Source organism: Chlamydotis macqueenii, chromosome 19 (genome assembly GCF_036417535.1).
Source record: "Chlamydotis macqueenii isolate bChlMac1 chromosome 19, bChlMac1.mat, whole genome shotgun sequence".
Lineage (NCBI taxonomy): Eukaryota > Metazoa > Chordata > Aves > Otidiformes > Otididae > Chlamydotis > Chlamydotis macqueenii.
The window spans coordinates 10,562,985-10,589,724 of NC_141574.1; the positions used below are offsets into that span (position 1 = coordinate 10,562,985).

A 26,740-nucleotide genomic window follows, 5' to 3' on the forward strand; every position below is an offset into this window, starting at 1 on the left:
ATCCCCCACTGAGTGCTGAAAAATGAAGTGAGGATGCAGTGACCCAGTATGGCAAAAGTTCTTACAGATTTTTGCCCAAGTGCTTTGAAAATAACTGGACAAAAGATGGTGAGGGACGTACCAGCAGGACGTGCCCCGTTAGTGATTTGACATTACATTGCAGCATCTCTGAGCGTGCTTTTTTCCACCCGTTCAGAGAACAAGGTAGCTGTTGAAGCAAGAAGCTGCCGCTCCACGGATGCGCGTGAGCTCGGTCCCTGGGGTTGCTCCTCAGAGCATGTGAGCGTTCTTCCAGCCTTGACGTGGTGTCACCTCTTCTGTCTGTCTCTTCTTGACTTAATTGTGATAAATCCCATCCAATCTGCCTGATACACTGCACCTCACGGTAGTTCTTGCTGTGCTGCCAGCCGCCAAGCAGACGCTGCTGAACTGCGTTAACTTTCCCAGGACAGGAGCCAATGTTCTCTCAAACAGATTGAAGCCACGCGCAAAGCGAACAGGGGGGAAACTCTTTAGGTTAATAGATGTTATGGCACTGCAGGAACTGATGATGAAGCAGAACCTTATCCTCCCTGTCCTTCCAGGAGGGTCACAAAAAGCAAAAGAAACAGCTTATTGGTGTTTTCTGGAGTTCAGTTCCACTTGTGTCTTTAGGCATCGTACACACTCTTGCTTTAGACCTTGCCGTCAGTTTTTTTTTTCTACTTCAAGGGAATTAAGATTTCATAGAGAAACAGGATCATGGCTCTGTGGGCAAGGTGCAACAAATATCTCTGGTTTTTTGGTGTTTTTTTTTTTCCTATTAAAAAAGGACTAAAAAGGAGAATTCTTAGCTGTGCGTGTCCTCGGACATCACGTTTGGCAGTACGTGGGTTTGGCGCCTGTGGCTACGCAATCCATGCTGGAGGGTGACAGGGATGGTTTGTCCAGTGAAAGGCATGGAATATAAAAACATCTCCCATTGCCATCTTCCAGTTCTGCATTGCACACTGCTCGCAGGTAGTTCCTGTTACGTTTCTGGATGGTGAAGATGCCAGCTTGCACGTTTAAATGTTTTCAGGCTTGAGTCTGGTGCTGTTTACTTTAGTCTTTTTTTGCCCCCCTCCTCCCCCACTCAGTGTGATCCTTTCTTCAAAGTCAGCCTTGTCTTCTGTGTGATTACAAACGTCGTGCAAATACATTGATTTACACCTTAAGCCCATTTTGATGCTTATTATGTCATATATGTCAGTAACAATTGCGTTTATGAAAAGAGCACGTTTGATTTGCGTGGAGATCACTTATGTGGTTGCTGGGGGAGGGCTTTGCAGACCGAGTTGGATGTTTCTGAGCTGAGTGACTTTTTAAAGAGAATTTAAATGTAAAATTTGCAACAGATGTTAGAATCGGTAATCAATTTTGCCACTACAAATTTAAAAGGGTTTGACTCTTCTGCACATAAATGCTCTCCACCAGCTGTGTGCTTGCTTTAATGGTTTTGCTAATGAGACTTCTGGCGTAAGACTTTTGAGATGCAATGGGGCGAGTGTCACCGAGGTGCAACGTTTAATATTAAAGTTATTGTCTCTGAAATACATCGGCTCCTTTCAGTTAGCTTACCGCAAGCAGCGCTCCACGTGAGACTTCGGCGAGATCCTTGGCTGCGGAGGGAGTGAAATCTTCTTCTGTTCCAGCACCTCGTGGTTTGCTTGCAGGCAAGAAAAGGGGAAAATGTTCACACACGCGCTTCACAACCAGCATGCTGTGTTACTGCACGCGGCTGGCTGTTCCTGTGCGTCCTGTGAAGAGGATGGTGAGACTGGAGAGGAAGGCAAGGTCCCTCTGGGCGCTCCGCAGGCCTGAGCCAGAGGTGGGAATAGAATCAGCGTTTTCTCAGTCCTTGGCCTCTTGTCCCACACCAGTTCCCTCCTCCTCACTGCTCCCTGGCGCTTTGGGGTGCCCGTGCCTGTGGGCTGTTCGTGTGCTGCGTGCTCTCCCCAGGGGAGCGGTTACAGCTGCCCAGCTGCCACCCTCGCCGTCTCCTGGAAACAGGCTCTGACCTGGGAAGTGCAGATGGGAGAAGCTGAGGGCCCTCCTCCTCCTCTTCCAGGTTCACCCTTTCATGCCTGAACTAGCACGCGTCAGTTAGCTTGCCTAGCTCTTCTGCTACTCACAGTTAAGAAGTATTTGCTATCCTTACACTTTTTGGAGAAAGGATTGAGAGCAGCCCTGAGGAGACGGACTTGGGGGTGCTGGTGGATGAGGAACTCAACATGAGCAGGCAATGGGTGCTTGCGGCCCAGAAACCTACCGCATCCTGGGCTGCATCCCCAGCAGCGTGGGCAGCAGGTCGAGGGAGGGGATTCTGCCCCTCTGCTCCGCTCTGGTGAGACTCCACCTGCAGTACTGCATCCAGCTCTGGAGCCCCCAACATCAGAAGGACGTGGAGCTGTTGGAGAGGGTCCAGAGGAGGCCACGAAGATGATAAGAGGGCTGGAGCAGCTCTGCTGTGAGGCCAGGCTGAGAGAGCTGGGGCTGTTGAGCCTGGAGAAGAGGAGGTTCCGGGGAGACCTTCTGGTGGCCTTCCAGTGCCTAAAGGGGGACCTTCAGGAAAGGTGGGGAGAGACTCTTCAGCAGGGCCTGTTGTGCCAAGACAAGGGGTCATGGTTTTAAAACAGAGGGAGAGAGATTCAGATTGGATATTAGGAAGAAATGTTTTACACTGAGGGTGGTGGAGCACTGGCCCAGGTTGCCCAGAGAGGCGGTGGATGCCCCATCCCTGGAAACATTCCAGGCCAGGTTGTCTGGGGCTGTGAGCAACCTGATCTGGTTGGAGATGTCCCTGCAAGCAGGGGGGTTGGACTGCGTGGCCTTTGAGGGTCCCTTCCAACCCTAACCATGCTATGATTCTATGATTTATTAACCATGATCTTTCTTTTGCCTTCAGCTCTTCCTTCAAGACTGCATGAGAGATGCCAGGCTTGGCTTTTTGAGGACTTGGTTCAAGTCAGTCTCTGTTCCCCCTTCTGACCCTCCTCCTGTTTATTAACCCCATCGCTGGCCAAGGGCTGCTCGGTTCCCTGGGGCTCGGCTTTGCGAGCCAGAACTGCCCGCTGCCCCACCAGACCCCGTGATCCTGGGGACGTCTCCTCAATTTTGCATCCCTCAGTTGTGAAATAAAGCAGCAGTCTTCGTGTAAAAGCACCCTGAGCAGACAGAGCGTGTGTGTGTTTTTGTGTGAACTCTTAAAAAGGAAAGAGGGAGCCTAAAATTCTGCTGGTGGCAGCTAGGCAAAGGAAAGTTGTATCTGCGCTGTATTTTAGAACGTGTTTTTATTTAAGCCTGTAAAGCTGGAGTAACTGGGCCAAATGCCACAGACTGGGCTGTGCAGAGCATTGCACAATATTCCGTTCTGCTAAACGCGTTAACTGTGGGTTTCTCTGCTCGCTAACTGGTTATCAGCGGCGCTGGTGTGGTGATTCAGATCAGGAGTGTTTGTTGGGTTCGTTGAATCTGTTCATTTGACATTTCAGGAGAGATGAGTTGACAAAGCATCTGCAAGAGTGACTATTTCTCTCATCTCGGATGGTGAGCGTATAATTAAGGCGAAAACACTGCAGACAGGAAAATGGGTTTGATGGGAGTGTGTTAACGGGCGTGCTGGTGCCCCTGGTACCGCTCCGAAGCAGAGGGAGCGTCCTCAGGGACTCGTGCGAGGCAAAGTCAGGGAGGCGTACTGCTTCGGAGAGGGTGGGAAACTCTCTCGTAAGGGGCTAGCTGCGGTGGACGCAGCGGTGCAGGCGTGTTCAGATGGCCGGGGCCGGTCCAGGCTTGCAGAAGTGTCGCATGGATCGGTGCCCCGGTCCGTTCGGTGCTACGTGTTGGCTGGTGAGGGGGCTCTCCTCTGCTTCAGGGTGAGGTTGGCGTGCTTGGCTCAGACTGCTCCAGCAATTTAGCAGCTTCAGAGGAGATTCTGAATCCGTGTGCTGTAGTCCCTGCGTTTCTTACGTTGGCAAAGCTATCAGCAGTTTCATCCGAGGAGAAATGGCAAACAGCAGTTTCTGCGTTTCGCGTGATGCTTCCAGAGAATCTTACCTGGTAGCTTTCAGAGATGCTCAGTTACTTCGTGCTCATGTCTCTACGCTTGAGAGCACATCAAGCACAGGAGTGGGGCTGAGCAGAGATGAGCTTTGCTCATGCCAGTGGCTGACTTCCATAGAGCTGGGGTACCCGGGGATGTCCCCCCAGTAGGTACACACAGCCCGGATCAGGGATGCAATCTGTGATGGTCACCCGGTGGTCCTGGGATGTGTAGAAGTGTGCGTAGTGGTTTTTATCGTGCCAAGGCAGGAGAGATGGTTGCCTGCAGCTGGATGCGTCTTTGCGCAGCTGCAAGGGGACCGGAGCGCTGCGCAGAAATGTAGCGGCAGCTCCTTGGCAAGCAAAAGTGATGCTTGGCTAGTGAGCTGTCAGCCTGCCGTCTCTCCAGACGCTGCTCCGTGATGCTGGCCTGGCTGCGAGGCTGGGGTAGCTGGGTGGGTACGTTATCTCATCAGATGGAAATCATAGAATCACAGGATAGTTTGGGTGGGAAGGGACCATTAAAGCCCATCCAGTCCAACCCCCCTGCAAGGAGCAGGGACATCTCCAACCAGATCAGGTTGCTCAGAGCCCCGGCCAACCTGGCCTGGAATGTTGGGGGCTCCAGAGCTGGATGCAGCACTCCAGGTGGGGTCTCACCAGAGCAGAGCAGAGGGGCAGAATCCCCTCCCTTGACCTGCTGCCCACGCTGCTGGGGATGCAGCGCAGGATGCCGTTGGCCTTCTGGGCTGCGAGGGCGCATTGCCGGCTCCTGTTGAGCTTCTTGTCCACCAATGCTGGGGCACTGGCCGAGGAGTTCAGGTATCGCTGCCCGCTTTCAAGCGGTGATGCTCTGCAAGTTTTCATAGAGTGTAGCTGTAGGGAGGAATCCTGTAGCCCAGTGGGAACTGAAAGGAGTCCAGCTCCCTGAGGCCAAAGCTCAGAGCCAGAGACAAAGCCTGCGGGAGCTGCTAGAAGGTCCCGGCGCTGCACTGGCATGCTTGGGTGGGTGCTGGAGGGAAAGGTTTGGAGGGGGGTTACCGGTGGCCGCTGGAAGCAGCTGCTCTGCAGCAGGATGGATCTCCGGAGCCCGAGCGCGTTCTGGAGCATCGTCCTGGTGCTGTCCGTGGGCTGCTTCCCCAGGCCTGTCCCTGCACGGTGTCAGTCCCCTGCGTGCTCGGCTGGGGAGCGTCCCCCCTTCGCGTGTCACCTCCTGCCTGGCGCTGCACCAGAGCACGCTCTGCCCCCAGCTCGAGCTGGAGCTCCGCTGTTCGATAGGATGGGCAGTTAAAACATTTAAAGCCCATTTACTTTTCCATAGCGTTCGTTACTTTAGAGCCGAACTGCTGGGTTTTTGCGAGGTGCTTTACCAGAGCAGTAGTCTTGCAAGGATTGTTTAATCAATAGGGAAGAAATTTATTTCAGACTCCTTGCTTGTGTTGTTCTTTGTTAAATGAAATAGGCCAGTTTTTCAGCTGGGGCTTTCAGTTGTTTTAAATGATTTGGCCAAAACCCAGAAGAAAAATATTGTGAATCTTTTGCTTCGCAGACTGTGAGAATGATTTTTAACGAGGTAATTATGTTTTTATGGCAGATTAATGCCTGCTTGCATCATTTGACTCTTGAAGCTGCGTTGCTGGTTTGTTGTTTCTTGAGATAACGAGTGTGAGTTTATTCTCTCAGATACAATAGCCCCTTCCCTGCGGCCGAGGTGTGCTTGGTGTGCCGCGCCGTTCCCTCGGTCACGCGTCCGTCATGGCGGCGTCGCTGCCGTCCGTCAGTTACACCCGTGAAAGCGCTGACATTTTGTCAAATCATGGGCTCTCTTTTCACCTTACAGACATGATGCCTCTGCAATTGCTCACTTACACCACCATCGTTACAGGATTATTTAAAATGCAGTTTGTTCTTCCTTCCTGTGCGCCCCATCGCTGAGCAGGACGCTCTGGTTTTGAGAAATATTCTTTTAGAGCCCTGCAGAATTTCAGTGGGATGTTGTTTTCCTGGCCGAGATTTCCAACTACCGAGGCCCGTAAAGAAGCTGTGTGTATAAATAACTGCTGGGACGGCTTAAAAACACTGAGCACCTGGCAGCTGGCGTGGGGAGATCGGGTTCCTCCGCTGGATCTGAAGAGACTTTGGTGAACGTTCAGTTCATTCTTTGGCCAGAAGCGTTTGGCCAAATTTAGGCTCTGATTTTAAACTGCTCTTATCCCTCACCTTTTTTTTGCCCAGATGAATGCCATTCAGCTTTGTTCTTTAAGTTCCCCAGTCTCTGTGTGTTAAGATATTTTGCACGTTACTGTTTGACATGGGCTCCTCACTTTGCCTCCCATCTTTGGGGCTCTCCATCTTGTCTGTAGACTGTTCTCAGTATTGTCCTTTGCTCGCCTGCCTTGCACTGCCAGGTTAGTTGTGCGCGGTGGAGTGAGGCGTTTGGAGCGGTGCCTCCCCAGGACCCCACAGCAGGTACTGCAGGCTGCCCTCACCCTTGGGCCGGCAGCCCAGCCCGCGCCATCGGGTCATGGAGCTGGAGCTGGGACGTGCGCCTCTTTTGGGGAAGGTGATATGAAAGGAGGCTGTGGGAGGTCCCAGAGGGTGGTTTCAACTCTTGCCCATCGTGGGGCTGGGCCTGAATGCCTCTTCTCTTCCCCACAAGTGACCAGACACAAGTGTCCACCCCATCCTGTGACCTTGCACACAGAGTGGTGGCCCAGTGGAGGTGCCTTCTCAGCTTAAATAGAAATCACTTCTATGGCCAGATCAAAGCCAGTCAGTGAATTCTCCTGGATTTTGCAGATGCGATGGAGCAGGGGGGCTGAGCGGGTCAGCTCCTGGCCCAGCTCCCGTGCTCATCCTCACTCTGTCTTGAAGTGCAGCAGCTGGGGCTGGACAAAGTGCTCGTCGCTCGGTGCCGCCGTGGCAGGGCCCCGCTGCTGCAGCAGCTGCCGCTCCGACCCGCGGGACGGCTGCCGTGCTTAATTGGAAGACGCCTGTGCGGCAGAGGTCCTGATCCCGTCCGTGTTTGAGAGCCGTCACAGAGCATCCCCGTCACAGAGCATTCCCGTCAGGCTTCTGGTTTTGCTCTTGTCAAAGTCGCTGAGACCTGGGCACAAACCTGGGGCGTTGCTGAAGGTGTTGTCCTGATGCAAGGGCATTTTTCAGTTTCACGAGTTCCCTTTGTGCCCAGATTTCAGCCTGGCTTTGGTTGTGACAGCTCCTTGGCGCGGGGCTCGGTGGGAGCGCTACCCAGGCTCACGCTGGTGCTTTTTCTGACGGTCTGGTGTCAAACACCCTCTGTTCCCCAGGAAAGGAAATGCCATCAGGCTGTGTGGTCTGGTAACAGCCACCTCAAAGTGCTTTTTTTTTCTGCAGATTTGATATGATCTGTTTTAAGCTGCGTTGCATTGGACTTTTTTTTCCCTCGGTGTAAGTTTTACACGCTAGTTCCTTGAAACTGCCCTAGAAATACCGAGAAGAAACAAACACTCACTGGAATATTGCTGGTGCTCTATTAAAAGTGAGTCTGGAAAATGGATAAGGAGCAGTCACGGTTCTGGATTTACTTAAAAACATTTTTAGTCTCAGAACAAAGCTGCTGTGCTTTATTTTATTTCTAGAGATGTTTAACTCAACTGGTTAACTTCTACTGAAGTGTGAAGCCATAAAGTAGATCACAAGCAATAGGTGGTGAGTGAGGGGTGAATGATTATGGAGGAGAATGTCACTTAGGATGGTGGTGTAGGAAGGTAAGATAATGAAACTTGATTTATTTTCTCCTTGATTTCCAGTCTGGATTGTTTATTCTTGTGCTTCGTTCATCAGCCAGGCTGCTCACCAGCCGAGGAATTTCTCACATTTAAAAATCTGGCTTGGGAATCAGCGCTGATGTGCTTGTCTCACTCCGGGATTTTCTTTTTGTTTCGAGGCAGAATTTCAAAGTTGGTCAGTACAAACTTATTTTGTGTAAAACAAGAACTTGGTCTGGTTGGAGATGTCCCTGCTCCTCGCAGAGGGGTTGGACTGCATGGGCTTTGAAGGTCCCTTCCCACCCAAACCCTTCTGGTATTCTGTGATTCTTTGGCATTAGGACTTGAATGTTGAGCCAGTGCAGGCTCCAAGAAGAGTGTGGTGGGGATGAGGGTGGTTTTGTCCCCTGTCCTGGGGATGACAAAGGGACAGCTCTTGTGCTGTAAGATCCTGGGTGAAGACCGAGGGCTTCGGTTCTGCTCTGCAGGTGAGTGCTGGGGTTGAGCGTGCTCGCTTTTCTACCAGTAGAATCGAAGTTCTGAGCTTTGCACTGGTTTTACAGCAGAGTAGCTAATGTGTTAATTATCCTGAGGTAATATGCACCTTTTTTAGCCATGAAGACAAAGCCCCAACTTGCATTAAACTGGTGTATTAATAGCAAATGCGTGAACAATGTGTGTTTTTAGTGGGTACCTACGCAGCATAACCTATTCAGGTTTTTGCTTTAATTTAATGACTGTATTACCCTGAAGAAAGGAAGCTGAAAACTTCTGTGCTTTGTGCTGGGTTAATCTTTGAAGGGGAAAAAATCCCCATCTGCTGTGCAGATCTGCCCAGCAGAGTTCTTCCAGGTGTTGTGATGTGACATTTAGGAGGATGTCACCTCGCCAGTGCCGGTATTCGGGGCTGCTTGTGTAGTGATCGATGAGTCCAAAGAGGCGGTGAGCCTGTTATTTAAGGGGAGGGTCCTGGGTACCAAAAACTAGATTAATCTGCCGTCCTTTCAAGGGCACTGCGTCTTTCCCCGTTGATGTTCTCCTGGAGCGCAATGGGTGCCACAGCTCTTCTGCAGAGCTTCTGGGGGCCTGGAGGCTCAGCAGCGCTGGGATCGGGAGAGGCAGAGGTGGTCTCCAGTCCTCGTACAGAGACTGTCCCCGGGCTGTGCTGGAAGGGCTTGGGAAGCTGGGACATTCGGGGTGTGTTGGCATTTGAGATTTCATTTTGCTGTGTTTTGGATCTTTTACCCTTCGTGGGGCGTTATGCATGAAGATGCGTGTTACTGACCATGGTGAGTAGATACTTGCCTGCAGAGAGGTTTTCTTTTCTGATCGCATCCCCGTGATCACATTCCAAGTGTGAAATTTGCTTTGATATCTTTATTCAGGACCCGCTCACTCAGTACGGCGTTGCATAACCTGAGCACGGGAACCGCAGCGAGTCCTGGGAGGGGACGGCTTCTCCTTTCTTCCCTTCTTTCGGAAAGGGCAGCTCGCCTGCCGCCGCGCGGGAGCCGGGAGCCTGCCAGAAGTGCCAGCGCTGTGGGGCTGCGCGTGCGTTTTGGTTTTTTGGCGGGCTTTAATCGTGATCGGAGCGGGTCCTTTCCAGCTGGGAAGCTCTGAAAATGTGTCGGGGAGTCAGTGTGCAGGTCGAGCCTTTCGTTGAAGAGAATAAGAAATATCGGTGAAATTAAGATGCTGTTTTTTGGAGTGGCCTCCTGTTCTTCATCAAATACCTGCAAAGGATCTGCGGAGCTGTGTGAAAGAGCAGTTTCTGTTTAGAGTCTGCACCGTAGTTTCTTCTCCCCAAAGAGAGCTTTTTCCCCTTAAGCAAAGCAGTGTTTCTATGGACAATGTTGGTTTTGTTACTTGAGCTTCATTAGCTGCGAAATACGGATTTATGTTGAGTTGTCTGTGAATGAAATGTCATTTTCTAGCAATAAAATTACTTTATCTATATCTAAGGAGGGTGTGCAAGTCTTCAGAATATCTGACTTTAAGCTGCTGTGTTGAAATCTGGGGTTTGGTGTCTTTATTTCCAAAGGGGAGGAAGAGCTTTATTAAAAGAGCCATTTCAAGTGAGGTGATCAAAGGTAAGGGTCTTGCAGGACCCCAGTGCGTTGTTTGGAGGAGGGGATTTGTCTCCTCTGCCCTTCATCCCACCCTTCTGCAGCCCCGTGAGGTCCAGTCCTGTTCCCGCTGCCTCCCTACCCCGGCTGGAGAAGGGAGGTGCTCCTCTGCCCCCCAGCCTCGCGTGGAGCCATCAGCCCAGCAGCCTGCTCCTTGCAGCATGGTTGGCGTGTTCACCCCTCCCTCTTCCTCCTGAGATGAGACCTGGGATGTTTTATGAAGAGTAATTATATTTGATCTAGGAAAAGATTAATGTTGAGGAGGAGGGAATGAAAAAGAAATGATAAAAAAAAGCCCCAATCCCTCTTGGTTACTGAAGCGAGAAGGGAGCGCTTTGTCAAACTGACATGAGAATCCTTTATTTCCACGTCTTCTGGGCCAGCAAGTGCGGGACAGCGGCGTCACCTCATGGGCTCGGCTTCGGTCTGACGTGCGTTCGGTGGCTTGGCTTTGAGATTGGGCCATCAGTAAAGTATGTCCGTTCAGAAAATGCTGATTTGCAAATGTTATAGCGCTAAGAAAATTCTAGGATGGTTACAAAGGAAAATGTCACCACCTTGGAAATGGAAAGAAATGTCAGTGCTGCTGCATGCCGCTCCGAGGCTGGGCTGACGCTGGGCTTGGCGTAGCTGGGGAGGTGGCCCCGCTGCGGTCCAAGCTGGGCTGCGGAGCCACGGCAGTGCCTGACGTTGTGTCTAAACATGAGACGCTCGAGGGCTGCAAGCGTGCGGCAGCCTGGAGACTCCTCCGTGGGTTCACCAGTCTCGGCCGCCCTGCGGAGGACGGAGGGAAGGAGCCACATCCCCGTCTGCTGGCCATGGTCATGACTTTGAGCTCTGGCGCGGTTGTTGCTGGGACCAGGGCATGAGACACCATGTTCAGTTTATTTTTTAACTTGTGCCCTGTTCTGGTGTTCAAAGGATGCAATGCTTTTTGGGATAGCTTGGAAAGATTTTTAGCAGGAGTTGCCTGAAGTGAAAGTGCTGCTTTTCTCCACGTGGGTTCTTCATTCCCTTGTCCTCGAGTGTTCGGGGAGCAGAAAGCTGAGCTGGCCCCTGCTGAGCCGCATATTTGGGACCCTGTTATAAAAGTGTGACAAGTTTCTACATATTCTGGGACAATATTCTGTATTAAGGTGTCTCTGATGGACCAGCTACCACATACAATCCCACAGAAACTGCATGTGCTATATTTTAGAGAAGTCTGCCGTGTTACCCCTTGCCTTCCCAAACCTTTGCTCAGGTTATTTGTATAAAATTGCCCAGTTTCTGCTCTCGTGCTCAGTGTCCTGTGTGGGCAAAAGCACCTCAACTGCTTTTTGTACACAAGATGGTGGGTTGAAAGTTCACCAGAGCGGGGCAGGATCACAGAAACACGTTGTCCCTTTGTCCCAAGCGCTGTGTGCTGGCCTGGAGGAACATCTCACAGCATGATGGACTCGTGGTGCCTGATGCTAGTTGTCCTGAAGCAGCAGCACGGGCCCTTCCTGCTGCTGTTTTGGCTGCTCTCAAGGATGGGCTTCGTGCCACTGGTATGTGCTGTGACCTGTGTTTGTTGCCGTTACGATGATGTGCTCTGTCAGAGTGGCATCTCTTCCCGAGTCAACTGTCTTACCAAGGGCAAGAGTAACCCAACAATGATGGCTTAACCTCTTTGGAGGCTGCTAAGATTTTTGGCAGGGCCAGACTCCTCCATCTGTAGCCCTCCCGGCTGCACGGTGAATGTGTTGTGACCTGCAGCCGTGTCACAGTTCTGTCCTGTGCCTTGCAGGGACAGAAAGTGAGATGAGCTCTCCTCCACCGATCAGCTGTGGATCGGAGCAGAAGCACCGAGAAGTCCGGTGCAATATTCTGCTGTGGCCCTGCGACGAGACCGCTTGGGCCTGGAGTGCAGCCATAGTGGCTTCATTTGGTGTTCACTCATTGTAGACTCTTTGTAGAGTCCTGATGCAACCAGATCAGGTTGCTCAGAGCTCCGTCCAGCCTGGCCTTGGATGTTTCCAGGGAAGCCTCTTCACTGAGGCCTCAGCTGCTGGTTATTTGGTCTCACTTGATTATAACCTGATGGGTGGTAGGGCTCCCGCTCTGGCTGTAATTTGGCTGCTTGGCTGCACCACGGGCTGCCTGCTGCCCTCCCAAATTGTTGGTTTGTGCCAATGCTCGCCTCATCTATGAGAACCTTCTCTACCATCTACTGCTTGTAGTCCTTCCTCCTGGAGCTGGTCTGCACGCTGCCCTCAGTTCTCCTCCTGAAAGGCACCTGAAGAAAATCTGCAGCTGCGAACGGGCAGGATGGGAGCTGTCGAGGTGGGAAGGCGCCTGGAGATTGTCCGGTCCAACCGTCCTGCTCAAAGCAGGGCCAGCTCGGAGCAGCGAGTGCTGAATGTCTCCGAGCATGGAGGCTCCTCAGCCTTCCTAGGCCACCTCTTCTGGTGTTCAGCCGCCTTCCCTGTAGAAATTTCACTTACAAAGGCAATTTGCTGTGCTACAGCCTGTGCCCGTTGTCTTGTCCTTTCCCTGGACGTTGCTGGGAAGAGTCTGGCTCCGTCTGCTTTCCTCCCCCCCAGGTATTTATTTACAAGGGCGTACTCTCCTGTTTTCTCTCCCATCTCTCACTTTCCTTTGCCACCCCACGGGCACGCGGAGCGCTGCAGGCCCTGGGGCGGCCCCTTCCCGGCAGCTGATCAAGAGCTCTTGGACGTAACATGGATGCGGTTCCATGTCCTCCGCTCTCCCCCGTTCGAAAGGCTCATTATCGAATCCACTTTCCCTTTTCTGCTAATGTCATTCTGATGGCTGTCTGAAGTGAAATAATGGTTGCTTTTCCTGGAAACATGGGACATAAAGCATTGCAATCCGCTTTTATATCCTGATGTTTTAGATCATTACATTCTCAGGGCTTACGCTCTTATTTCTTGTTTTTCTGTCCTTAGAAGAGGCTCTCCTGGGGCCCTGTCGTACAGCCAAACACAAATAATCCATTAATAAACCGGGATTGTGTATTTGTACCGCCGGCGGTCTGCAAGGCTTCCTTGTATGTAACGTTTTGTGGTGGTAGGCCCTCAGTCATTCTGATCTGTCCCTTCTATCACTTCTCAAAAAGTGGCTTTTCTCTCTGCTCAGGCGATGCTGGAGAAATGCTGCCCTCTGGAAAGAGGCTTCTTCAGGAGCAATATTAATTTCTGATTTCTCTGCTTCCTTTCTGTATTCCTCTGGCAGTGTTTTCGCTTCTTTAGCTGCTTTCACCGCCCGTTGTGATTAGTTAATGCCGTTGGTGTGGTAGTTGGGTGATGGATAACACACACCCACCACAGTTCTTACGTGTCGGTTAGTGCTGCCCGGGGGGGGAAAGCCCTTTTATTGCACCTAGAATCATAGAATCATAGAATCACATGGTTGGATGGGACCTATAAGATCATCTAGTCCAACCGTCTTCCCACTACCATTGCTGCCACAGCTACTAAACCATATCCTGTAGCTTCTCATCAAGCCGCCTCTTGAACACTGCCAGGGACGGAGACTCCACCACCTCCCTGGGCAGGCCATTCCAGTGCCTGACCACTCTTTGGGAGAAAAAGTTTTTCCTCACGTCCAATCTAAACCTCCTCTGGTGCAACCTGTAGCAGTTTTAGTTTTATGAAGTACTTGAACTTTAACGTTAGGCTTCTAAAATGATCTAGGATGTATATTGGAGAGTATTAAAAATGAGATTTAAATGGGAGGAAAAAAATCACATCCCTTCATGCAAGCCCCATTGCCGTGAGAAGAGACACTTGCTGGAGCGTCGTGCATAATGCACATGAGAAATGTTGTGATGAGAGCTGTAATGTTTCGTTGTCTCCACAAAACTCTTCTTGCAATATTGCGTTTGCTTGGCTCTGACAGCATTCCTCCTGTGTTCAGCCTGTCAGCCAGAGCTTCGAACCATTTTTTGGGGGGCATTTATGTTCAGTCCCACTGCAGAATGAGTGTAAAATGAGTAATTTTTTTTTTTTTTTTTTTTTTTAAGAAAAAGTGTTCACATGCCTCAGCCCAGTTCTGAACTGGGAGAGGGCACAAACTGTTAAGAGTTCTAAGAACAAAGCACAGCGAGTGATTAGGGATTAGTCCCTAAAACCCATCTTTTAGATTACTGAGGGGAGAGGTGAGATGATCCCAATGGTTGCAGGCACCAAGACGCTGGGTGGAGGGTGTCCCCACTCACCCTGGCTGCAAGATGACACGTGGCTGGACTTCAGACACCAGAGGCAAGGGGAGGAAGGCTGGCAGACTGCTCGGTGGTCATCATTGCACATGGATGTCCTCTGCCAACATAAGATTTTTTTTGGTAAATGTTTGTATTTTTGCAAGATTTCGGCTGATCTGGTTGGGTTTTGGCCTGCTGCAGGCCAGAAGCAGCTGTTGGTGGCCGTGCGCCTTCACACCAGCTTTCATGTCACGCTCGCCCTTTCTGCCCCATCTGCTTTGCCAGTTGCAGGGACCAGCTGGGAAACAACCAGGCATGTATAAAAGAAGCTGACAGGTGCTGGAGGCAGTTCCTGCGATCCCAGGAGGCAGCAGGGCTCCGTAGGGTCAGCCCCGTGCTTATGAACCCCAGGGGACCCCATCTTCTGCCTCAGCAGAGGATTGAGCCGCATCTGTCGGAACAAGCAAGAGCCCTTCCTCTGTGCCACCTCCTGGCGAGCTGTGCTGGGACAGGAGTCCTGGTGATGGCCTGGAGTGCTGAGGGTTGGCAAATGGGAACCAAGTGTGTGTGTCTCCTCTTTAATAATCGTTTATGTTAATCTTCACAATCTGATTTCATCCATTTTTAATAGACTAGGCATAGATTAAAAAAAAATAAATTGTTTCCAGTATACTTTTGTCCAGAAAGATGAGCTGTGAGCAGTCCCCTCCAGCGTGCTCTCCTGTGGGGTATGGGTGCGTTTGGCACGTTCATCTGCCAGCAGAGATGGAGAGGTGAACCGGTGTGCCCCCCTCGCACCCCCAGACTCGCAGCATGCTCCTCTGAAATCACAGCAGGGCACTCTGAGTCATCTCTATCCAATCACTTCAATTTTTGCTCCCAACAAAGATGCTCCTTTTTCTTTTCTTAATCACTGCAAGTGGTCCTTCAGCCTCTAGAAAACGTTTTCTGTCCTTTTGGAGATTTCGTGAAGGAACTGAACCTTGGCAGAACAGTTGGTGGCAGTTTCTAAGCTTGCCCCAGGCAGCGTGGCAGTGCTGTAAGTGCCACTTGTCACACGCGTGCCCTTCAGCATAGCAAATGGCAAATGGCCTCCCGAGCTGCCGGCACGCCGGGTACCTGGAAGTCTGCGAAGCTCTAGCCCATCCACATCACCCCTGGGCTAGGTATAAATATTTTTCCCTGGTCTCCAGGAGCCTGCCCCACATCCGTTGATATTGTTTGTTACCCTTCATTCCAGCACTTGGGAGCAGTTTCTGCCTGCGCCTGTCTCCCATCACCTGTGTGTCGTGTTCGGATTCCCCAAATAGCAGGTATCTGCTCTCTGAAGATCAAGTGGATTTTTCCAAGACTCTCATCCCTGTGTTTTATTTCTCTGTGTCAAGGTTGAGATTTTCTTTTTTTTCCCTTTATGCCCTCCGCTGCTGCGGACTCCAGCCAGCCGTGGCGATGCTGCTGTGCTGGATGTCCCGGGATGTGTGGTCCCGCTCGCTGGGTGCTCATCGCTAGGCGACATTTGCCGTGCACAACCGACATCTACAAACTTGCTCTTAATTTTAGCACAAAATCATCCTGAAAAAAAAAAAAAAAAAAAAGAAAAAAGAAATGCCCCTAAAGATTTCGCTTCATGGTGGGCTCCCCACCCCGACGGTTGCACTGGGGACCAGACCTCCCAGTGTGAGGACTGGGTCTGGATGGGCAGCCTGTGGAAGGGGCTGGTGTTAGAGATGATTTTTGTTTACCGTTGCCTTGAAGCAGCCTGCATTTGTTTACCAGTGTGAGCTGACCTTTGGGGAGACATTTCCTGATTAATTGGGTATCTAATCACTTCAGACAATTGGCAGGCGGGTGTGTGTTGGAGTTTTTCCTCCTGTTAGATATTTTCCCTCTGGTTTCTTCTTTCCCTGTTATATGGCAAATGATGCATTCATTTTTTTTTTTTATATTGTTTCCTTCTACTATTTTTCTCTGTAGTAATCAACTGTTGATTTCAGACCTACAAGTTGTCTCTTGACCTGGACTTTTCTTTGCCCATCCATTCAAATCATAAGAGTCTCTTGTCCTTAAATACGTGATTATATGCTGCAGGAGAAGTAGAGGCCGCTGTTTTAATTCTTGTAATATTTAGCCTTCAATAATCACTATCTCAATAATACTTTAAAGTTACTCTCCATGGACTTTTTTTAGTCCTCTGTGTGTGCATACCTGCCCCGGCCGTCTTCAGATGTTAGCGGGAGGAAGATGATTCTCCTGTTTTTTATGTTTGTCCTCTAGTTATTTGTTAGTAAATAATCTGGAATGTTTCTGTAGCAAAATGATGTAGAAAATGTTTTTTTTTCCCTGTGAAAAACATAGGAGTGTGTTTTAGGTAAGTGGTGCTTTGGTTTTTATACAAAGGGAAAATTCACTTATGTGACGTGTAGGTCAGGGGCTCTGAAGAACTAAAACGTGGCTAGATTGGGGATTGGTACTGGGAACTACTGGTTTTGTCTGGGGAGGGGTAATAGCATGAACTTTGAGTCCCAGTCCGAGGCTATTAAAGGGTCGCGGGATGCGTCCCTGCCTTGCCTCTGGCCAGTGGAAGCTGTCAGAGATGTTGCAGTGGGAAACGCTCTGAGGTTTGGTTTGGGGAGCTCTGTTCGGTAGCAGATCTCCTCGTCAGCTTGTCCTTTTGGGTTGAGAAACGTGATAAACGGTGCGCGTGCTTCCCACGCATGGCATGGCGTTCAGGGAACCCCGCGCCACCTGCGTGTCATGGTGAGGAAGAATATCTTAACCTGAGTCTAAGCCTGGGCTTTCTGGAGCAGGAGAATTTGATTCCAGCCCTTGCTGTGCCGTGAGGTCCCCGCCCTGGGATACAGCCCGGCGCCGGCTGCGGAGTCCTGCGCTGCTGTGGATTTGTTACGGCGCTCTCTCGCTCTGGCTGAACTGGGGCTTCTGTCACATTTCACAGTCTACAGTGTGCCAGGGACGGAAAATGAGTTAATTAAAAAAACAATTTTGCTGGAAGATTACTCTATAAATAAATTCAGGAGAGAAGTGAAATAAAACGTTGGTGGAGGATGAAGGGAAGGAGAGAGGAAAGATGAAACGAGGCGATGTAAGCAGTGAGACTGAGTTGGGTCTATGGCCACGTGCTCATGTTGGTAGAAGTCTCTTTGTCACCGGTAACTTCTTTGTGGAGCAGCCCTTAGAGGGAAAATAGGAATAACTCCAAGGGCAGGAGTTCTCAGAGTGCCGTCTGCCGCTGTGCGCAGAAATCACTCAGATCCGGGATCTGGGAGAGGCAGGGCTGCGGTGAGGAGCCGCGGCGCTCGGCAGCGGGATGGGGAGGGCAGGGGTGCTGCCAGGCCCGGACCCAGCTGCCCTCTGCGGAGGGTAACAAGGGTGGTCGTTCCTCTCGTAGTCGTTAGCGCTGTGATTTTAATTGTCACTCTGTGCTTCCAATAAAATGTTCCACGTAACCGGTCGCGAAGAGGCTTTTCTCCGCGATCTTGTCCCTGATGCGCTGGAAGAGTTCGCAGACAGGGGCAGGCTGTGGTCGGTCTGCTCTTGGTCAACCTGTCCAAAAGTTACCGATGCCAGATGGTCTGGCTGGAGAAAACAAAAATATCTGTGTAGCAACCAATGGTGAAATTTTATGCCTGGAGAAGGAAATCAGAGAGAGAAACTTTGTGGTTATCTTCCCATTGAGGTAAAGCTCCTGAAAAACAAAGTGCCTGGGATATGTAGAGGGAAAATACATCTCTGTACAGCAGAAGATGGCTCAGCTCACAGATGCTGTGGGGTGGCTTTCTTGAAAGAACAAGTGAGGTGACTCCTGGTTTGGGTATGGTTTGTTTTAGCCCCTGGGTTCTTGGAATAAATTAATTTTTTTTTTTTCTGTTTGAAGCTGTGTGCAAGGCTGGACCGTCCTTCCTGGGTCAGAATGTGTTGCTAATGTAATTTTTTTGTTTCAGCAACAGCGCACTGTTTATAGGCTGACCCTGGTGAAGGCTTGGAACGTGGATGAGCTCAAAGCCTATGCTGACCTGATATCCCTTGGTAAACCAGACTTCATCGAGGTCAAGGTGAGCTGCACGGAGCTATCTTGGGTTTTTTCCATTGGTATTTTACTTTTTTTCTTCCCCATTTCCCTCCTCCCCTGCCCGCAGTCTTAAAGTTATACAAGTAGATGCAATTCTTCCAAAGATTTCAGCGATGCATAGGGAACTTATCTCCTGCTTTTAATGTGAGGCAGCCAAGTTTCCGGTATCTTATGAATGCATTTAGTGAAGTCTTCAGTGTTATGCAAGACAAGCTTTGTACCAGCCAGCATCAATTTCTGCCCAGCAGAATCATAACCCTCTGATCTTTTTGTATTTCTCATGAAGGCAGAGACTGATAAATAGATATTCCTTCTTTATGTCGACCAACATTTTAAACAAAATATCCTGGGACAAGCTGGTAGGTTATTATTCTTTCCATCCTGGTCTCAAATTCTGCTGGGGAAAAAGGTGGCCAGGTCTGGTTTATTGGTGTGGTATTGGTCTGGCTGTGCAAACAGAGCAGTGTTATCCTCTGGGTACGAGCAGGAGCGTGAGAGATACAGCGGGGCGGGAGGTGCTGTATCCTGGGGTTAAGCAGTTTAGCATATAGAGAGCGTGAAACAGGCACGTTACAAAGTGCTCTGTAAAGAAATCACTGTCAGTGCTCTCATCCAGAGCTCCTTTCCCTCAGCTCTGTGTTTTATAACTCTATTACTCCTGGACTTTCTCTTTCCTTTCTCTTTTCTTTCTCTCTCTCTCAGTCTTTTTGACCTTTATTTACTGCTGCTTTGAAGAAAAAGCCTGGAGCTCGCTGCAGTTTCCTTATGAAACAAAACCCAAAGGTTTTGGCGTTATCAGTACTGAGAGGTCTCTTTCTCTCTGAACGTGCTGCTGCAGTTGATAGCTTCCTACAAAATGAGATTTTGAGCGTGGTTTGGGGAAGAAGCCTCAGTTACAATGTTCTCTGTATTCCTCGGGTAAAACCTAGCTGCAGGGCGCTCCTTCGCACCGCGCCTCTCCTGATTCCCTTCCTGCAGCCCGGTAGCGCAGGATCCTGCCAGCGTGCCGGGAGGCAGAGCTGGGTGTGCACACCAGCCCTCAGCATGGGGCTGCTGGCGTGCGTGCTGCTTAGACAGCTCCGTCATCCGTACTGACTTTAATTAGTAAAATGAATCAGGTGTAAGTTAATCAATGTTTCTTGGCGCAGACTGCCCTGAGCGCTCTCCGGGGAGGACATCTGTCTCCTCCAAGGCAGAGGGCTGCCGCTCCGGTTGCCTGGGGAAGGACTCCGCCTTAGAGTCGTGGTTTCCCAGCGGCGTGGAGCTCGGCTCGCCCGGTGGCTCTTCGCTGGCACAATCATGCCCCAGGCTGCCTGGGAAATGGGTGAGAAACGAGGAGGTCGTAGACGTGCTCCTGGCACTCTTTGAGCTGGGACAGGCTCCTGCCCATGCTGCTTCGATCGCAAACCTCGTCCTCGCACTCCAAGTGCTTCCAAGTGGTCGTCAGAGCCCCACCCACGAGCAGTTTTCCCCAAGGAAGGGATCTCTATTGAACACTTCGCCCCGTTCGCAAAAGTGTGAACTGAGGCAGAGAAGGGCTGCGTGACGTCCCCGAAAACCACACAGCGTGGTGGTGTGGCTGGTTCAGCCTTGCTCCTGTACCTGCCAACACCAGCTGCAGAGGGGAAGCATGCGCTGTCTGGCCACGTGCTCTTGGGTGGGTTTGAGACTGATACAAGTGTGAGTTTGCTGGTGTGGGTTTGGTTTTTTTTAAAACGACTGTGTTTAATGTTACTTAGTTGAACTTGCAAGCAAGATGCCTTACTCTGAAGTCATTTCCGGAAGTGTGACATATTTCTGACTTTCCAGCTGGTAAATGAATTTCTGCAAGTGCTGGAGGACAGAAGCGTCCCTCAGGCAGAGGGGTGGTCCTGGCCAGAGCGTGGTGCCTTCACGCTAAGGGACAGGACATCTTGTGCCTCAGTTTCTTCCTCTGTGAATGATTTAGTCCTGTGCCTATACTGTGGCCCCGAAAGCAGTCTGTAGTTGGCATGTGGAAAGTCTCTTGTCTTTCCCATCCCAAGAGCGGTACTCAGGGACACAGGGAAACTCAGGTTTAAGCATTTTCAGAGGATGCAGCATCTCTGCCTTGTCTCTGCTGGGTGCTGTACTCAGGCTAGGATTGTGGGGAAAGTCTCCCCTTCCCTGGTTACAGCTGTCATTAAAAACTGCAGCACAGCTTCACAGCTTCATCACGATCTGTGTACTCCAAAAGCATCATCTACAGTTTGCTCTTAGTTTCCAGTCTAGCAGAGGGAGCATGATTTTCCAAAGCTCTCAAAACTGTACAGCGAGTCTGACAGCAGCCAAGCTCCGCAAGACAGAGGCAGAAAGCTGAGGACAAGAGCAGACACTGATTGCTTTTTGGCTTCAGCAGCAGGAAGGAGTTGTCAGGGTGCTGCTCCACCTTGTTCACCAGCAGACTCTGAAATTGTCTCCATTTTTCTCCATTTAATTGAGCTTTTCAGTGGAGCTGTGGAGTCCTGTTATCGTTTCGAAGACAGGAGAGCAGGGTTCGTATACTCGAGGTGCGGAGCACGCCGTTGTGAGCAGCATTGCGGGACCTGCGCTGATCTTGCTGCTGCCTGGAACAAAGGGTGCAGCTCTGCGTGGCAGCGTTTGGGGTCTGAATGGCGTTTCGTCCTGCTAAAAAGCCGTGAAGTGTTACGGTGACTTCCCTGCAGCAGTGGATTTGCCTTACACTGGATTGTGTTTAAATAGACCCAAAGTTGGACAAAAGGGCTTGCTCACAGATTTTTGAGATGTTTTTATGTGAGAGCAAGGATTTTTTAACAAAGTTGCTTTCCTTCCTTGCCTCTCTGAAGCAAGTGTAATGTTCCAAAAAGTGAGCGCTGCAGCGGGGAAGTAACTCTCACTAAACACAGTATTCGCCCAGTCAGTGGCCGTATTTGTTTTGTGTGGTTTCGTCTGCCGGTTCCCGCTGAACAGCAGCGTTCCTGACGTGCGGAAGGTTTGGCTCGGTAGGGAGGTGCAGTGGCTTTCTCCTCTTGCTGCACGGTCTGTGACTTTGAAGTGTGAGGGGATTGCGTGGTTTCTCACCTCAAGCATGAACCAGTTTTCCCTTTTGTTGGCCAGAAGGAGTAAGGACAGGTTCTGGAGTGGCTGCTGAACGACGAGTTGTGTTGCTGCTGGTCTGACCTAACTACATGAGTGGGTTGCCCCCCTTTGCCTTCAGCTGTGCGCTCGTTTTCGTCGATCATCTTTAATCCTGGCTTGCAAAACTCTTGTCCGATGCCTTCCTCGTGAGATCAGCCTTCTCTTACGGCAGGACCACTGGTGCTGGTGGCCCCTGCGGCGGTTTCGGAGGCAGCTGAGCTGCACTGTTGAGCAAACTGGAGCCAAGAATGCGTCAGGGTGCTTCGTCACTTCTCCCTGTGGGGCGAAGCGAGGAGCCAAGGGTTCTGTCCCTGGGATGGCCGGCTGCTCCGGAATAAAAGGTGAGCAGAGCTCCTTCCCAGCGAAGGAAAAGAGCAGAGACCCCCCAACGCCTTGGAGTTCGGGGTTCTGCAGGCAAGGTGTCTGTAAGCAGTTGGTCACACAGATACCATCCCACAGTGTTCCCAGTGATGCTTGATACAGTCAAGTGGATGAAGTCAGGAGGTAAATTCAGACCCAAAGGAGGACAGGCAGGGTTGAGGTGGATCGAGTCCGGCATTCGTGACTGCTGCTGGTGCTCCCAGTCAATGCACTCTATTGATCTGCACTTGGAGATCTTCTCCCAGCGTGTAACTGGCCTGTAGTCTAGCTCTGGAAGTCGTGGTGTTCAACATAGCCTTTGTGACCTGGGAATGGTCCCCAAAAGACCTGATATTTTTGATTAAAAGTAATTTCTTGTGTTGCTTTGAGAATGAAGCATATTGAAGAGTCTACTTGGTGTGTGGATAGGGCTTAGCTTTTTTTTTTTCCTAAAACCCCGGTGTGATAGGTTAAAAAGGCAAGGACTAGATCCTGCTCAAAGCAAATAAACAACAAAAAATATTACAAGAGACTCTAAAGCATCTGCTAGAAAATGAGGCTCATCTCAGCGGGATTTCCTGGTTAAATACTTGAGATAAATGACGTTCATTTAAAATGAATGTAGCTAATCCCCTGTTGCTCCAGAGCGGCTCAGGGGCTGGAGTGGATAGAGATTTAGATTCTTGCCGGGCTTAATACTTGTTCTCATTGCCATGAGTACCTTACACAGTGGAACTCTGCGGGCCCTTTTCTCTTACTGAAGCCGATAGAAATTAGCCTTGATTACCCTCCTGTGAAACCCAAGTTATTAATATATACATCCATGTTATTTCTTGCATCGGTCTGTTTTAGTGCCACAGTGTCACTGTCATAGCTGTAGGCAGTTGATTGTCTTCCGTATGAAATATGAACAGGTCCGAAGGAGCTCATCGCGACGTGCGAGGGAGCGTGCTGCGGGGTCGCGTCCGTGCGAGGCCAGAGGAGCGCGCGGGAACCCAGGCTGGGCTCTGCGCACCGCAGACAGAGCCCGAAGCGGCTGGGCGCGCTGGATTGTGGCTGTGTCCGTGCATTGAGGTTGTGCGTGTGCAAGGATGTGTGCCAAGCGCTCAGCCTCGCAAACCCGGCTTTGCGTTTCGGAGCTGCTTCTGCGATGGGGAGGGAGATCCGGTTGCTGTGGCCAGAGCTGCCATGGAATGGTGTCCCTGGGGAAGGGCTCTGTGTTTGCTGAAGCGAAGCTTCATCTTGCAGCTCTCAAGAGCAGCGTGGCTCCCTGCCTGGGCAAAGCCTCGCTGCTCCTCTCCATGTGTCTCGATTTAAGAAGGAGGGGGGAAAATAAAAGCAAAGCCTGCCTGGCTTGTCCTTTGTTCAAGGGCTGTTGGTGCTGTGGTGCTGACTGAGCGGGGCTCGGGCAGAGCGGAGATGAGAGTCAGGCACAGCGTTTCCTCCAGCCTGCCTTTGGGAAATCAGTTTCCAGCCACTTGCCAGCACTTGTCCCTGATTGTTCCGCAGCTCCGGCTCCGGCCCAGCATCCTCGCGCTCAGCCCGTGTTGGTGGGTGGGCCGGGTGTCCGGCGGAGCTGAAGAGGATGTTCTGGGGCTGCGGCTCCCGCTCTTCCCGTCTTAAGCTTTGGTACCGAATTAAAATGAGCAGGTGAATGTCTGGGAGGAGGGATCAGAGGGAAGTATGTGTCCCAGTCTGCTCAGTCTTGTCATATTAAACAGTACAGATTATTTAAGTGCTTAAAATAATGAGGAAAATGAGCTCTGCTTTAATGAGTTTTTAATTGCATGCAGCAAGAGGCAATTGCCCCACCTGTCAAAAAGCTTTTGGGAGTCTCGCTGCCGTTTCAGCCTGCGTTTACACGAAGAGAAGGTGAAGTTAAAAATCTGCTGTCCTAGTGCCTGCTATAAAATAAATCCAAACAACGTGTCATTTCCAATTATACCTGAAAAAAAACAGTGACCACTTAACATCCTCCAAACTGTGGGTCCAAGACACAAGGTGGCCGGCTGTGCGCGGGGTGGTGCCACCTCCCCGTCGCGCTGGGCGGTTGGGCACCCGAGGGGGCTGGCTCCGCTGGGTAAATCCCAGTTGTCCTGGGCTCTGCGTGGCTCCTGAGCAGCCTCTGCTGAGAGCTGCTCCGTTCCCTGTCAGCATCGGCGGGTGGCAGGCAGGGACCCAGCCTGCCGGCGCTGCTGGTCCAGCTGGAGGTCACAAGTCGCTGATGGATGTGTCTGAGGAGTTCAGCCTGCCATCGTGGGATTTCTCACGCTGTGAGTGCACAGTAAGGCTCGGTAACAAGTTTCATTGCAAACATAGGTGAATTATTAAATTTGGAATTTTCAAGTGGCCTAGGACACAGTTTCGTCGAAAAGTCAGTCTTCATCCAAACCTGTGTTGACAGAAGTACCTCTCTGAAATTGAGGAGGAATTTTTGCAGTCTGGCCGTGGGCTTGGGTGCAAATGTAAGCCTGATTGAAAATCCAGGCTAAAATGGATTGTTCTTATCTATTTTTTTGTGTTTCAATAAAGGTTAGTGTCTAAAACAAGCGAGAAGCACAGGGCATGGCAATTGCATTAGGCTTGGGAGGCTTTTAGGAATGACCAGGGGAAGCTGGAGAGAATGAAGAGTGTGGAGACCGGTTGTGTGTGATGGCCCAGCGTTGCTGCAGCCATAAACTTCTCTCCATAGCTCTGAGGGCATGCTGGCAGGAGAAGGGCTGGCACCACGTGCTGTGTTTTACAGCTGGGGAAACTGAGGCAGGGTAGGAGTGGGTCGTAGCAAAGCAGATCACTGCCTGAAAATTCACCTCCTGCCTTCCAGTTCTTCTACTCTTCCCACCTCCCTCTTTTTCGGGGCGTAAGGAGCAGGGGGTGAGTGATTTAACGGCGGCCGTTTCTCTCTCGATAGCTGTATGGCCCATTTGGAGGAGCTGGAATCAAGGGCTGCATCCAGCATCTCTGAATTTAGCTCTCACAGGAGGAGTTCCTTCAACTTGAAGGGAGTCGCTGAAGATTCATGAGCTGCCGTAGCAGTGATCTGCATGTAGCCAGATGTGCGGCGCATCTGGAGAGCTGGTGTTATACTGGGGTTATGCTGCGTGACCAACCGCTTCCATTCCTGCGTCTCAGATTGAACTGCCACACGTACACTGATGTCCTTTGGTAAATCAACTTGAAAGCAGTTATTAAAAACAACCGACGAGCCCGAATCGGGCTCTCCGTGCGTGAGAGCTTGTGTGTATAATTTGGGCAGTGCTGGTGCTCAGACCGTACGCGTTTTTATTGCAGAGATGGCAATCTATTACCGTGTCATTTGGGGTGTTTTGTGTTTGTCTGGGGTCAGGGCTGTCCCAGTTCGTGAGTAGCGGCTCTGTCACTCACAGCTTGGCTGGTGCTTTGTTCTCCAGTTTATTTGCTGAGCCTCAATTAAACAAATTTATGATTTGTGGACTAGGAGTTAAGAACATTCTCGTGTTCAGTAATTAACTTGGGAAGCCTGGAGTTTCGGAGTTGAGAAACAAAGCGCTGTCATATTTAGTTCCCCAGTAATTTTTCCTTTACAGCCCCATGGATTAAAACGATGCTGGCTGTCGAGATCTCCGGCAAGGAGCCAGGTCGCCGCGGAGGCGATGCGCTCCTCGCAGCAGCGATAACCGTCTTGGCACGCGGCGTCGCACGCTCGGCTCGTTAACAGCAGCATGGAAATCTAGAGCATGCGTAGCTCGCTCCGGGTTCGTACCCACGTAACCAGGAATAGCTGAGATGCTTTCCAAAAGGCTGCTGCGTTCCAGGGATTGGGCTAAAGCTGCGTGGCGTGATTAGGACGCTGAAAGCACCCTTATTAAAGGCTAATTAAGAGGCAGCATCGTTGATGTTGCTGCTGCAGGGAAGGTGGTAGAAGAGCTCAGGGCGCACAATAGAATGGTTTCGTTTTTTAATACTTGATGTCTTAATAACTGTCTTTGTGTATTACTGAGGAATATAACATGACCGCCCTAATCAGCTGTTCGTATTTTTAAGTGGTATCAGCACTGTTAATTAACTCGAGTTTTAAGAAGTTGGAGAAGTTGAAAGCTGCTGTGCTTTCCTTCGCTGTGCCGCTAAGCTGATTTTCGTTGATTTGTGCTTGTGAATTAATCAGCCCTGCGAGCACTTAGTTATTCCATTTGCCTTCTTTGCTCGTAAATGATATCTTTGAAGTTTATTAAAAGAACGAGTCGTGTTGTAGCTTCCGAAGAATTTCCCCCCTCTGTAGCCATACATTTTTCATGCTGCTCAAACCATAATCTGTATAACGAACGTGAGGAAAATATTGCTGCGTGGAGCTGCGTCTGTACGCTGAACTTTGGAGATCCATATCCTATTATTTGCCTGGCTGGCTGCTCTAATAGAAGAACGTTTAAAATCTTTGTCAGGCTTTCAGAGCCAGGCTAAAAAATTAATGTGCGTCCCTGTTTAGCACTCCCCCGGCTTGTCTGCGATGCTGCGCAGTCAGCCTCTTCCCGGCTGGCGCGGCTCTGATAGCCTTTGCCTGGGCAGATTCTCAGAGGAGGTCCCTCACCGATTTACCCGTGGGACAGTAATTGCTTCCAAAACTTGTACAGTTTCTAATTAGCGTGAGTCTGTTGCTTGTGTAGCCCCGTTGAAGCGCGGCATGGCTCACCTTGCTCTAATTTTAAGTCTCTGCAGAGGATCTGTGTGTTTATGGCTGGACGGGACGTGTTCACCTGTAACGTGGCTGCGTTGGGTCCGGGGGCGCGGTGCTAGCCTGGAGCAGGCGCCGTGAACGTAGCGGGGATGCAGATGCTGCGTAGAAGAAGTAGAAGCGTTCTCCACAGAGCTAAAACTTGCGAACGGAAACATAACGATCCATAAAATTGTGTGCGCTGTGTTTTAAAGCCCCGCGCTTGATGAGATTTTGTGGCTGGAATAAAATAGCTCAGCTGAAGAGCAAAGGGGGTGCCACCGCCCAGAGAGGGACCGAGGGGCTGGGCTTTTGTCTCCAAGAGGAGCCAAGGTTCCTGGGTGGGTTTGCCCCTTTGGGTGCCGGTGG

General features: G+C 50.7%; 1 protein-coding gene across 4 annotated transcripts in view; it reads left to right on the forward strand.

Moving 5' to 3' along the window:
• The window catches only part of LOC104477575 (S-adenosyl-L-methionine-dependent tRNA 4-demethylwyosine synthase TYW1), a 98,126-nt gene that overhangs the window by 54,895 nt on the left and 16,491 nt on the right, over nt 1-26,740 (forward strand). For all 4 annotated transcript variants that reach the window (XM_086763274.1, XM_086763273.1, XM_086763275.1 and 1 more), the window contains one exon: nt 18,080-18,190. In XM_086763274.1, the coding sequence (XP_086619400.1) occupies nt 18,080-18,190 (111 nt within the window). The remainder of the gene's footprint in view (nt 1-18,079; nt 18,191-26,740) is intronic.